Source organism: Cryptomeria japonica, chromosome 10, assembly GCF_030272615.1.
Source record: "Cryptomeria japonica chromosome 10, Sugi_1.0, whole genome shotgun sequence".
Taxonomy (NCBI): Eukaryota; Viridiplantae; Streptophyta; class Pinopsida; order Cupressales; family Cupressaceae; genus Cryptomeria; species Cryptomeria japonica.
The window spans coordinates 745,635,858-745,650,903 of NC_081414.1; the positions used below are offsets into that span (position 1 = coordinate 745,635,858).

General features: G+C 36.2%; 1 protein-coding gene across 1 annotated transcript; it reads left to right on the forward strand.

Annotated features, from left to right (window-relative positions):
• Positions 1-256: 256 nt before the first annotated feature.
• Positions 257-2,142, forward strand: LOC131076857 (UPF0481 protein At3g47200). Its single transcript, XM_058014195.2, has one exon. The coding sequence runs from the start codon at positions 458-460 to the stop codon at positions 2,030-2,032; it is 1,575 nt and encodes a 524-aa protein (XP_057870178.2). The 5' UTR covers positions 257-457; the 3' UTR covers positions 2,033-2,142.
• Positions 2,143-15,046: the final 12,904 nt, after the last annotated feature.

A 15,046-nucleotide genomic window follows, 5' to 3' on the forward strand; every position in this document is an offset into this window, starting at 1 on the left:
TCAAGAGTCGTTTCAAAAACATGAGTCATGGGTAGGAACGCCTTCCATGATCCATCCATCGAAACAGTTGATAGACTACAAAGTAATTCGATGGATTGAATCGTAATTTTTCAACAATCTTAAGATTTACTTTAGAACGTTGTTACTATTTAGCTAAAAACATACATAATGGTTAAGGCCAATCTCCCGATATTCTTATTGCCGAAAGCTGCTCTACTTAAGTTTTTTCTTTAAGTTTATCTATCTTTTCACTTTACGCCAAAGCTGCCGTAATGATAGAAGGATTCACTGATGTAGTTTTCGCATAAATTCGGAAGAATTGAGTTAACCTTGATGGTAATTACGAAATAATGACACTGACGGATATAAATGTATCTAGGGGTGCCCTCGTTTTGAAGCAAAGAAATTACTAGTTCGTTGTGCTGTCTGTAGAAGGAATTCAGTAAATAACATATAAATGGCCAGTGAAGGAATAGTAGAGACTAGTTCGAGCAACTCTCAGGGTTCTAGTAGTGGCACCTCTACAATTGAAGTGGGATATAAGCTGACGATAGATGAGGCTAATCTATCTGATCTAAGCTTGGCTCGGATCTTTCGTGTACCCAAGTCCCTACGAGATTCGAGCGACAATTCCTACCGTCCATATCTTGTTTCCATCGGCCCTTTTCATTATGGGAAAGAGGAGCTGAAACACATGGAGGAATTCAAATCTGAAGCAGTTCGAAGGATGCAAAAGAGGATCCAGAGGAGGGATCCATGCGCTTCTATTAAGTCAATTGTTGAAGGCTTCGTACTGCCCAAGCACAAGGAGATTAGGAAGTTCTATGGGGAACATTTTCTCCAGTTCACCGCCATAGAGTTAGCATGGATGGTCACTAGAGATGCTTGCTTTATTTTTGAATTTCTAGTTAATTATCTAGAAAAGGGGTTGCGAGATCAGCCGTTGTACCAGGAGAAAGTGGCTGAATTCGGCTGGATGTACGATCCAGTTTTTGATGCTGCTTTCCAAAATCCTTTGACTGGAAAGCTTATGGATGATATTTTTTTATTTGAAAATCAATTACCACTTTGGGTTTTGCAGCACCTCCAAGTCCAGATGGATGGTACTGATGGCACAAACCTAAATTTGGACGACTTAATAGGATTAATGCTGATGGGCGTGGTCAGACATACTATTTTTCTGTGGTACGTTCAATATGGTTTCAGCGAATGTTGTGAACATTTACTGGAAGCACTGTACACGGGCATGGTTGGCAGAACTGAGTTATACTTTAGCCGTGAAGCAGTGCCACTGAAAGCTTCCTCTCGCAATCGCATGCAGATCTTCTTTGACAAAGTTGTTGAATCAGGGAAGGGCATTTATAGACGTTGGCGCTCTCTCCCCTCAAATACGAACTCCGACGAATTGAACAGTATACTGCTTTTAAAGTTGCCAACAGCTGTGGAACTGAAGCGCAGAGGAGTGAAGATCTTCCCAGTGACAAAGGAAAATGCAAAGAAAAAATCAGACGAACTCAAGGAAGGGTTTCCAGCAATTATGTTTATAAAATTTGATGAGAAAACATCAACGCTTTATTTACCAGAAGTGACATTGACGCCAGAGTCAAATTCAGTCATAAGAAACTTTATTGCAATGGAATTGAGTTTAAAAGAGAAGTACAATCCGAGACCGATGACACAGTTTGCCCTATTTATGGATGAGCTGATAGACAGCGAGGAGGATGTTGCTGTTCTGAGGAAGGCAGAGGTGATTCACAACTTCTACGGGAGCAACGTTCAAGTGGCAGATCATTTCAACTCTTTAACCAAAGGGATTGCCCCTTATTCGGGCTGCAAAGTAATTGATGACGTCAGAATAGGACTGCATAAGTACACTAAAAGAAAGTACAAGATTCTGTGGAGTGAATTCATGAGAGTTTACTTTTCTAAGCCATGGCTGCTTGCAGGATACATTGGAGCCGTATTGCTACTTCTGATGACGGTGACACAAGTAGTTTGTCTGTTTGTTTCTTGCCAGCCCCACGACTCTTGAAATCCATCTTTTTTCCTCTTTGCTTTTTATGTATCAGTATAGTTTCTATTAATTTCTAGTAAATGTAATGGTTTTCAATTATCCAATTCTCATCGTTGTTTATTTTGCCACCTGGTCTTGGTAGGGTCTTTGTTTATGGTTGCTTCATGCTTGGTAAAAGTTTCTAAGTACGAATTGTTTGGCCTGTGGCCTGCAATTTAACAGTAACTTCTACCTGTTATCGTAATTTTTATGAGGGTTTGGTCGTTTCAATATCTTTTATTTGACATTTTAAGAAAAATATTAATTGTAAGAAAATATATAAACAAGTTTCACATAGTGGTGAGTATTTGTTTTTTAGGTTTGTAATAGTAATTGAATATTGTATTTTGCAAACAATTTTGTAATAATAATTGAATGTTATATTTTGCAAATGGTTTTCAAGTAGAAGAGATTAAATATTGTATTTTGCAAACAATTATCAAGTAGAAGAAAATGTTCATTTTTTTGGATCAGAAGTTAAAATTTACGAAAGTATAGAAGTATATCTCTGATATAATTGAATTGATATAGAGAATCTGCCTTAATCCCAAGGTCGATAAAATGAAGTGAAGGCTCCTCTCTAATCTATAACAAAAATATCTAGCAATATGTTAATGTGCATAAGATATTTATTATTCTGAAGAATTGATTATGCGAAAGATAACAATTAGGTTGAAGATATCGACTCTATCTTTACTCGCCAAATTTCCCACAATGGATATCATTCACAAATGAAGGAGAATCATATTAATAGATAGACAAATCAATGTGCCTTTTCAAGAATAGACGGTCTTAAGAGAGATGTCTTTTCAAGCACAGGATGAGATGACTTGTCTATTAAATCGACGATTATAAAAAATTTAATAATTAGTTATATGGAGGCATCGCATCTTTGTGTCGGCCTCATATGCAATGCATGTTATTTATAAGGAGAGATACACAAAGAATCTCCCACCGCTACTGCAACATCAACACGTCCTCTTAGCTAGGGAGATATCTTTCCAGATATTCATGTCATGGAGTCACTCAACATGACTTCCATCATGACTACACTCATGTATGGAATGAAACATGCGCACAAGTGCCCATCCCGAAGTCACTCAATGTGATGTCATCATGGAGTCTCTCAACATGATGTCCACCATGGCTACTCTCAACATGATGTTGTCATGGAGTCTCTCAACATGACATCCACCATAGCTACTCTCAGAGGGTGGAAAGAACCACATCTTCATCTCAGAGATGGACAAGGGCTTTCACCTCAAATTTCTCCATCACAGAGAAAAAATGCATTAACAAGGGCTTTCACCTCAAATTTTTCCGTCTCAGAGAAAAATGCATTAACAAAGGCTTTCACCTCAAATTTCTCCGCCTCAGAGAAAAATGTATGAACAAGAGATAACACAAATCATTGATGCTAAGCCTCCCTCTCAGCAAGGGCTTCAAGTATTAGTATCAACCTCCTAACCTTCTCGTCCAAAGTTGCCTCTATTTGTTTGTCAGACTCCCTCTGAAGGCTAATTCCTCCTCTTCGAAGAAACAGATTGACTTTAGAATAAGAAACCATCTGAATGAACTTTATAGCTTGGCTCCATCTGAGATGTCCCCATGGCAACTTTTGCAGTAGAAGTAAGTTGTGTAGGTCTTAATTTGCAATCTTGAGAAAAGTGACCATACTTGTCATACCTAAAACATTGAATGTAAGAGAGCTCCTTCTTCTTCTTCAGTTCTGGGGCAGAAACTGATTCTCTGTCTCTATTCCTCTTTCTTCCTTTGCCTCTTTCTCTAGAAGTATGTGTAGCAAGCACTTTATTTTTTACATCATGATAGCTTCACCCAATTCGTCTTGCTACCAACCTAGACTCTTCTTGAATACAATTAGCTTGAAGATGATCAAACTTGGGCAGCTTAGATCTCCCACTAATGCTTTGGATAAAGGGCTCCCAAGATTGTGGAAGACTATTTAGTGCCAACATAACAAGATCTTTGTTTGCAATTATGTCCCCAATAGTGCTCAACCGATCTCTCAAATCAGCAATCTTCATACATAATGAGATGTCTGAATCATCCTTATCCATTTTTACATGGTGAAGTTGTTGTCTCAAAGCAAGGGTTTTCCTAGTATTGTTGATCTCATACAATCCTTTTAGAGTATCAAACAACTTTTTAGTTGGCTTCAACTTAGAGATGATCAGTACTAGGTGATTCATCACAAAGTCTATCATGATCTTTCTAGCCTTCGTACCATTTTTCTTCCACTGAATTTTTTTAGTATCATTGGAAGGCTCGAGCATATCACTTTCCATGAAATCAAGAAGATCATTCTCCTCTAACACAATGAGTACCCCGAGTTTCCAAGAGTTGAAGTTTGAGGCTCCATCAAGCCTATCTTCTACCTTGACACCATTCACCATCTTCTTTTTCTGTACAAATTCTCCTTCAAGGATCTGCTCTTAAGTATGAAATAATTTGCAACCTTAGATATGCAATATTATGCCTTCAAGATCTACCCTAGAGAAAGGTTTACTTGACCACTTAAAGAACAAGTCGGATCGGATCTTTTCTTAGAGCCGCTCTGATACCGTGTTGATTTTTTTAGATCAAAAGTTAAAAATTATAGAAATATATAAATTATATCTTTGATATAATTGAATTGATACAAATAATCTGCCTTAATCCCAAGGCTGATAAAATAAAGTGAAGTGAAGTGAAGGCTCCTCTCTAATCTATAACAAAAATATCTAAAGCAATATGTTAATGTGCAGAAGATATTTATTGTTCTGAAGAATCGATTATGCTGAAGGTAACAATTGGGCTGAAGCTATCGACTCTATCTTTACTCGCCAGTTTTTCCACAATGTATATCATTCACAAATGAAGGAGAATCATATTAATAGATAGACAAATCAATGTGCCTTTTGAAATGGCCTCAATAGAGACATATTTTCAAGCACAGGATGAGATGATTTATTTATTAAATCGACAATTATAAAACATTTAATAATTAGTTATGTGGAGGCATCACATCCTTGCGTCGGCCGCATACGCAATGCATGTTATTTATAAGGAGAGATACATAAAGAATGTCTCGTCGACTGCAACATCAACATAAAATACATTAAATACATTGTAAATAGTATACAATAAAAGAAAGTACATTGTAAACAAATATTTGTGTAAGAGATTAATTAAAATATGAATTTGAATAGTGAAGCTGAAAAAACATTAATGTGACAAGTGTCAAGTGTATTAGAATGTAAATAAGAAATTTAATTAAACAATTTTTATTTTTTTTTTATATTAGAAATCGAAAGTCCAAAAATTGGAGATTTTATACAAAAAAGATGGCGAGAGACAAAGCCTTAGCCACCAAACTGTGAAACCAGAATAAGCAAACAACATATACAATTATCAGCTATATATGTACAGTCTACATAATTATGATTTTATTAGAGGGTGCTACTGCAGGACCTCGTCCTGATCTTCCAGCCAAGTAGTCCAGCCTAGTGGTCCTTCCATCCATGCCACATTTTTTCCTTCCAAGATCTGGGAACACATTTCTACCCTATTGAAGGGTGGAGGCCTATTGTCATGTAGCTCCTTAATCAGTTTCTTCACAGCCTTATCAAAGGAGACTTGGTTCTCAGCGAGTCTGGCCCATTCATAGTCGTCTTGCATCTCGTAAACAAACATAGTTGCTTTGCCGTCTTTGAGGAATCACAACAACTTATTCCTCTGAACGTTCATCAAAAAGAAAACCTACACAACAATTTTGTAATGTGTGAGTTTTTTAGAAAAACCAGTAAGTACCCTTTCATTACCTTGAAACTTCTCCTCATTCCTTAGTTTCCAAATAAACCAAAGTATGAAGGTAGATAGAATTTGCTAGACTAGGTTAGCATCCTTCTTGAGCCCATGAATAAAACCAGTGATTATATCAAGAGTACAAACATGTTCTGTGATAGAAATTCCAAACATTAGCCAGATTTCTCTAGCAAAAGGGCAGTCAAGGAAAATGTGGCGTACAGTCTCGGGCTTCTTGCAAACAGAGCATAGGTCAAATGCAGCAGTCTTATTCCTAATAGGTAATCTGTTCAGTATAAGTTGCCACCTAAAGTATTTGATCTTAGAGGGGATGGGGGATCTCCATAATTTCTCAAAGGTTTTCTACCACGTGTGGAGGTTATTGTCAGCATACCACAGAGAATTAATATGATTGATCACCAAGGTGTCGTTGTTGAGCAGGGTATAAATAGACTTGGCCTTGATCTTGGGGAGGGTGGAGCCATCTTTCCAAAGGAAAGTAAGGTACCTGTGAGCATCTACATGTGTGTTTCTAGGAAGATGAAGGGGAGTGCATGCATTTTTAATCATGTTGTAGGTCCTCTTATGCGAGGTAGGGAGATCATATTTATTGCTAAGACTTTCCCAGCTGATGAGATTGTCATGTTCTAGTATATCTATAAGATACTTGATACCTTTATTGTGCTAGTACTTAGCAGAGCATCATTGGGTTAATTCAAGGGGTTTAGAGTTATGATATAGGTTCCACCATATTGACCTTTCACCGTGGAGAGTAGTATCATAGTCAATGTTAGAGTTGAAAATAATTCTACGCACATGCTCCCAGGCTTTCCAGATAGATTTAAATACCCAGGTACGTTGGACAGACACAGAGAAATTGCCTGCAATCAGATCAGTGAAGGGGAGGGTTTTCTAGGATTTGGCTGTCTTGGGAACACCATTTTGTATGTTGTTTTTGATGAGAATCTTCCAAGGTTCTTGTCCTTCCAGTGAGTGGAATTTCCATTTGGCCGCAAGGGCTATTCCCTGCAGTCTAAGATCCTTAAGACCCAACCCACCAAGATTTTTGTCTACGTGGCACCAGGTCCATTTGACTGCGTGAGCTTTCCTCTTGCCCTTGCCATCCGACCAAAGGAAACGTCTGACAGCCTTTTGGATTTCAAAAACTTGATAATTGCTAAACATCCAGACAGAGGAATAATAAATACTATAGGAGGAGAGGATTTTCTAGCAGACTTGAATCCTGCCGGCTAGGGATAGGACCCTATTGTCCCATTTATTAAGCTTTCTATCTATTTTTTCCTTGACCCAGCTCCACATGTCTCTCAGAGAAGGGGATACCTAAGTACCTAACTATTTTGTTAGGTCCTCCCAAAGCATAACCAAACTATTGAAGCCAGTCCGGAGGCTCATCTTTCCACCCAAGTAGAATGGATTTGGAGCTAGAAATCCGGGCGCCAGATTGTCTACCAAAGGTGTTAAGTTTTTGATTGAGGGAATCGATATTATGCCTAGAGAGCTCCAGGAATAGCGAGGTATCATCGGCAAAATGAATGTTGATTAATTTAGAGTTGTGTGTCATCTCTCAGGAGATAGTACAGGGCATCTGATGCAATGACAAATAGAGAAGGGGCAAGGGGGCAACCTTGCCTAATTGATCTAGAGAGGGGAATAGGCTGGGAGAGAGACCTATTAACTTTGATCAGGGCAGACGCATCTTTGAGGAGGATCTAGACATAATCACAGAATTCACTATGGAAGCCAAAGGCTTTGAGCATCATGAGGATGAAGCCCCATTCCACCCTGTCATAGGCTTTTTCAAAGTCGACCAGGAACATGGCTGAGTCCTGGTTTGAGGTTTTGGCCCATTCCATGGATTCCTAGCTGGTCACAAGATTCTCCAATATGTACCTGCGTTTAATGAACCCAGTCTGGGTAGAGCAGATGAATTTGTGGAGAATCTTTTCAAGGCGGGAGGCTAAGGCTTTGGCTAAGATTTTGTAGGAGACGTTGAGGAGGGTAATTGGCCTCCATTTTTTTATGAGGGATTTGTCCCCATCTTTTGGGATAAGTTTAACAATACTCATATTGATGAACTCCCCCAGGGTGCCAGTATCAAGTGCTTCATTATATATACCATAGAGATCATTAGTGATCCAGTCAATGTTGAATTTGTAGAATTCAGCAGGAAGGCCATCGGGGTCTGGGGCCTTATTATCCTTGAGCTCCTTAATGGCATTAGGAATTTCTTGTTTGGAGATCCTAGCTTTGAGTAGGAGGGCTTCATCCTCAGAGATTCATTTTGGAATAATGGAACTACATTTAATTCGAGCATCTTTCGAGGCTTCATTATCCTCTGAGGTAAACAGGGTCTTATAAAACACTTCGAAGGCATCTTTGATATCATTGATATTCAAGAGCTCCTTATCTTCTACCGTTATTCTGTCAATTTTTTCTTTGGTCTGTTTTTGTTTAAGAAGATTAAAGAAAAGTTTGGAGCCTTTATCTCCATATTTAAGCTAGTGATTACGGGCTCTGATGAAGGCACCTTTGATTTTGATTTGTTGATGTTATCTGAGGATGTCCCTAGCTTCGGAGACCCGCTTGGCCAAGGTAGGGGAGGAGGGTTGCATTTGTATTTCTTGTTCCAGAGAGTGAAGCTGATGTGTAAGGGTTTTCTCCTGGGATCTAAAGTCCTTGGCTTTCTTCTGGCCAATGGTTTGAGCAAAAATTTCTTAGTGCGAGGGTAGCTATTAGTGATGAAATTTCTAGTGTTTATGATGGCTAGGATAGGAAAATGGTCAGAAAGGGTTACTGGTAAGACAACCACTGCATTCCCAAATTGATTGGGGGAGAAAGAAAAGAAATTATTATTAACATAAAATCTATCTAGTCTGGAATAGATTCGATTAGTGCCTTGTTGAAATTTGCACCAAGTATACCATAGGTTATGGGCATCAGATTTGGCGCCTTCTAGGGGGTCAAACAGCTGGAGTTGTTTAAACCTGTCCCAGTGAGGTTTTTCTGGAGTTTTCCATTCAAAAGGAAGGCCCCCAGCCTTGTCATCCTGGTTTTCAATCATGTTAAAATCTCCAGCCATGACCTAGGGGATATTTGGTAGGGATGTCAGCCATATCTAGAGGGACAATCTTTCCTTATAGTCATTGGGTGCATATATGGAGCATATGCCAAAGCAGGATCCTCTAACATCTAATGTAGCCTAGGCCACTCTATTACAAGGGGAAGTTCCCTTATCCCTGAGGTAGCTTGCCCATTTAGGGGCTATAAGAAGGCCAACTCCTCCCTTTCCTCTTGGGTGGTTGGTGTAAATTTTAATTGCATCTCTCCAAATGAACTCGAGTGCGGTGTCAAGAGAGAATCCGACAGCTTTAAGTTCTTGTAGCATCAGAAAATCTCAATTTTTATGGGAGTCTAGAAATCTTTTGATAACAAATTTCCTGTCAGGCGACTCAAGGCCTCTAATGTTCCATGATATGTACTTCATTAGAAAGGTGGGTTAAGTAGGACTGGTAGGGAGGTCGTGCTAATCTCCAAGCTTTTTCTTATTTTTGGAGCCCATAGGTCTACCTTTCTTCTTATTCATGGAGGATCCTTTTATAGGGTCCTCATCATCATCACTAATCTCGGATGGCTCAGTTCTAGTATCCGCATTTCCTCCTATGTCGGACCCAGACAACTGGGAGCCTGGAAAGACAAGGAGCATCGTACTAGACCTAATATCATCTAGACCCTTATTGGCATAGATAACTTCTATCACATGATTATCCTCTATTTCATTGAGATTGGAGGTTGTCGAGGGGTTGGTGGTGCTAACATCAAAGGTAAGTCTTGCAAATGAAGATGATACTGTTTGTTTGGGGGTTCCAGATTTGAGTACCATTTTTGCAGTATTATCATTGATGCTAGCATCATCAGCACCGCGATTAGGGTTTTCCAAATTTTTAATCATTTTTTTAACCAAAGAATTAGTTGGGTTTTGCGAAGTAGACAGTAAGTCCTTATTCTCAGGAGGGGGAGAATTTCTATTAACGACCAATTGGTCGGTAGTTGGGACATTAGAGCGGTTTAGGGCATTTTGGTGAGTTAATTTTCGTCTTCACTCTCTTGAGGTAACCACTTGGAAGCAATCAAAAGGCGATTCTTCGAGACTTTTTGAGGGGTCGGAAATAGGAATGAGGGGTTTAGGGACTAGAGGTGCGAGATCAACATTCATTGGGTTTAATTCAATGGGCTTGGAATCGGGTGCAGAGGTTTCTTCGTTAGTAGGATGCAGGGGAGCCAGTTTAAGGGTTTTCTGGAGTAGTGGCTGAATCATTCTTTTGTTTTCTACGATTGATGATTGGAAAATTTTTACAAATATGCCCTTCCTTTTTGCAAAGAAAGAAGGTGTTCAATCCTTCAAGCATCTCAATAGGGCAGAGGAAGGTATCTCTATTAATATTTAGGTTTAAGCATGGGGGGATGTCAATTCCAGGCTTAATGGAGACGAGCATTCTTGCATCTAGGTTGGGCACCAAACGAGTAGTCTCATCAACCCTAATTGTTTTGCCAAACGGTTCCATTAATTGGGGAAGGAATCGCCACAGAAAGGGAGGGACATCTTTAAGGATGACCCATCTGGGGGAGGAAAGTGTGAGAACTTCTTCATTAACTACCTCTGGAGACTAGGCTAGGGCTCGAAAGGAGGTATTCCCAACCATCCAATATTGGCGCTTGAGGGCTTCCAGTTGGGCTTCATGCGTGTTAAAAAAGATAAGGTAGATACCTCTCTAGATTTGCCTACAGAACGATATTTTAAGCCCTAGTTTCAGATTCCAAAGATTATTAAACCAGTCATCTAGGAATTTCCTAGGTAGACATTTTTGAATGTCATCACAAGCAAAGAAAATAGCAGTATCACATAATCTAAGTTTTTCTGAAGCGATATCATTCAACATCTCAATATTTGGTGAAATGCAGAAGGAGTCTGAGACAATGCGAGGGCACTTACCATCCTTACTGGGTCCTTCACCTTCAGGAGCCTTAAGGAATTGTGCTGATGGGTGGACTCCATTCGCAGGCGGGGTGACGGTCTCTGCAAAAGATTTTTTTTGGGCTGGGATTGTGTGAGCGGCAGATTTAGGGCCATTAATGGAACCTCCATCTGAATCCGGCTCCATCGAGAACTAGGATTGGGTCACACGGGGTGCGTAGATAAGCGGTGTAGTTTAGACTATAATTAAAAGTGCAAAGCATTAAAAGAACATAGAGTGTTAAAAGATGCAAGTGGACGGGGTAGAGATCGCAAACTAGGTGGAGGAGGTTAACTCCTCGATTCTGCAGACCGCCTTTGATCGCCTTAAGTCCGAAAATTCGCAGATCTCATTCCTCCTCAGTTCCGATTTTTCATTTCCAAAATTTTATTTTTAGAAATGTTGATTAATAAATATAAAAATAAATAAAAAATTGAATATATTTTAGGTAATAAAATTAGACTAAAAATTCAAATAATCTTCAACAAAGTTTTAACATAAGAGTTGTTTAATTTAATATTATATTAAAGAAAATTATTCTTTTTAAATTAATAAATCTAATTGTTGAGTTGTTCTAATTTATTATTGCATACTTGGCAATTTCAACCTGCAAAAAAAACTCCTAAGAAAATATGATCACAAGATTACGGTACGAGTGGTGGATTGTGGTTAAGTTAGGGTTATGTTTAACGTTGAAATTAGGTTAGGTTTAGGTTAAATATATTTATGTTCAATTAGAGATGATTAAATGTAAGATTAACGTAGGGATAGAGTATATAGAATTCTTATAATTTTATTATTAATATATTACTAGTATAGATATTTTAAATACATCTATCTAAAGAAATGTCGATGGATATCAATTGAAACTATTTTATTTACCTTAAAATTATTTTATTTTATTTTAAATTATATTTACTACATATAAAAATATTTAAATTATATTGTAAATTTACATTATTTATTTATAATTGACCTCTACTTTTTAATATTTAAATTTTAAATTATTTATCATTGTTCATAATTTTAATGAGGGTATATTTTATTTAATATGGTGTTTATTTAAATCTTTTAAGTTTATAATTAATATTATTATTTAGACATATGAATGGTTGTCAAATTTAAGTTAAAAGATAAAAGTTAACATTAACATGGTCACACTCCACCCCTTGCTCCCATTGTAGAATGCCTCTCCTCATTAATAACTATATACTACTAAGTGCATGATACGTTAAATACAATACAAATTAAGTTTGGATTATGGTTAAGTTAGAGTTATGTTCAAACTTGGTGTTAGGTTAGACTCATGTTAAATATGTTAAGATTTAATTAGAGATATGATTAGATTTAATATTAAGTTAGGGTTGGAATCATATAGATAAATATTATGATTCTTATATTATTTAATTTTAATTATTATATTATAATTATAATGCAATATTATTGGATAAATTTTTATATATTTATTATTACTATTATATTGTTATTTATTAATTTATTATTATAAATATTAGTACTATATTATTAATAACCCTATTTTATTATCAAATTTAATATTATTAAATTGCATGAGGATAACTAAAATAATATTATTAATTTATATTTTTTTATATTATATAGATTTTTATTTAATCATATAAATTTTTTTTTAAAAAAAGATACAAATTATAATAATTTGTTAAATATTTATTTATTAGATGTGAAAAAAAATTGAAAAAATAATTAAACATACTAAATATTATCTTAATGTACCTAAAAATTTGCCTTAAAGAATTCATTTTTGTGAAATCCATAATAAGATGTAAATTTTTTGAGCAAATTAGATTGGATAAAAATAATTTCTATAATTTAGAAACTTAAAAACCATGCACCTTAACTTTTTAAATTTTTTAAAAAAATATCCATAGAAAAATTCACAGTTGTAATTGGTGGAAAAGTAATTGAATAATAACAATTTAGCAAAAATCAAGTGCAACCCTTTGCAATAGTACTAGCCTAGTGACAAGTACTAAAAAAACTTAAAACTAGCATATACACCTTAAATTTTAATTTAATCTATATAAAATACGCCGAGAGATATCCTTCTCGAGGCGCCTATTTTTAATCAATTTGACACCCTAAAGTCAAATAGGCACCTCGAGAAGGATATCTCTGGGCGTATTTTATATAGATTAAATTAAAATTTAAGGTGTATATGCTAGTGGCATCCGCGCGACACAACATAGAAAACATAAAATAAATCAATATATAATTATATAGTATCTTTTTATTAAAATAAATTATATTATAATATTATTATATTAATACGTAGAGATATATGAAATTTTATATTTCTATTTAGACTATTTTTTATAGCATATATGTGTTGCAAGATCAAAGCAAATACTAAAATCCGAGATAATGTGTTGCAAGATCAAAGCAAATACTAAAATCCGAGATATATTATTTAACTTTATTTAATCACAAGTATTATGGTTATGGTCAATGTTAGGGTTAAGGTTAGTGTTATGGTCAGCGTTAAAGTTTACATCATGGTTTGGGTTAGATTTATGATTAGAGTTTGGTTTTACCGTTAGGGTTATCATAATGTTTAGGGGTTATATCATGGTTAGGGTTAGCATCAACGTTAGGGTTTTCTTTTGGTTTAGGATTATGGTTAACGTTAGGGTTTAGGATTACAATTAGAATTATGGTTCTAAGGTTAGGGTTAAGGATTAGGGTTATGTTTACAATTATGTTTAGGGTTTACATCAAACTTAGGGTTAGGGTAAGCATAATTACAGTTAGAGTTAGGGTTAGAATTATAATTTGGGGTATGGTTAGGATTAGGATTTGGTTTATGGTTATGTTTTGGATCATGGTTAAGGTTAACATTGTGATCAAGGTTAAGGTTTAAATCGTGCTTAGAGTGATGATTAGGGTAAGGGTTTAGGCTTAGGATTATGATAATGGGTAGGTCGTATATCATAGTTAGGGTTAGCATCAACGTTAGGGTTTGTTTTAGGATTAGGATTAGGGTTAGGGTTTGGGTTTATGGTTATAGTTAGGATTATGGTTAGGGTTAAGGTTTTATTTTAAGGTTAAGTCTATGATTAGAGTTTAGTGTTGGGGTTACAATTATGTTTAGGGTTTACATTAAAGTTAGGGTTAGAATTAGGGTGATGGTTCAATTACATTAAGGTTAGGGTTAAATTAATATTAAAGTTCAATTAGGATCAGGGTTTGGGCTAGATTAAGGTTAGGAATAGATTAGGATCAAAGTTCAATTTGGGTTAGGGTTATGTTTAGGGAAGGATTATTGTTTGGGTTAGGGTTTAGGATCATTGTTAGGTTAGGGTTAGGGTTAGGGTTAGGATTATGATAAGGGTTATGGTTAAGTTTATTGTTTATATCATGATTGGCGTTAAGGTTAGATTTAGGATTGTGGTTAAGATTAGGGTTAGGGTTATTAATAGGATTATGTCTAGGGTTAGGGTTATGATTCAATTTAGGGTCATAATTAACACCATGGTTAGAGTTAGGTTTAGGTTTAGGGTCAGGGTTCAAGTATTATGGTTAGGGTTTACAATTAAGGATAGGGTTAGGGTTATGGTATGGGTTAGGATTAGGATTATGAATAGGATTTACTCTTAGGATGAGGGATAGGTTTTGGGATAGGTTTAGGGTTAGGGTTAAGGATAATCTTAGGGATGGATTTAGGGTTAGGGTTAGGAATATGGTTAGGGTTACAGTTCATGGTTAGGGTCAGGAATATGGTTAGGGTTAGGGTTTCTAGCACAGCTAGGGATATTGTTAGTTTGATGTTAACATCATTGTTAGGGTCAAGTTAATAATTAGTGTTAGTGTTAATTTAGGGTTAAGAATATAGTAAGGGTTAACATCATGGTTAGGTTAAGTTAACAATGAGGGTTAGGGTTAGATTTAGTGATTGGATTATGGTCAAGTTTAGGGTTAGGATTAAGGTTTCATATTAGATTTAGGGTTATTGTTAGGGTGATGTTTTATTAAAGATAAGGATTATTGTTAGGGTTTAGGATTATAGTTAAAGTTAGGGTTTAGGATTATGTTTAGGGTTTACATCGTAGTTAATTTTAGGTTAATGAATAGGGTTAGCCTTAGGTTTAGGGTTTGGATTACAATTAGGCTTTGGCTTAGA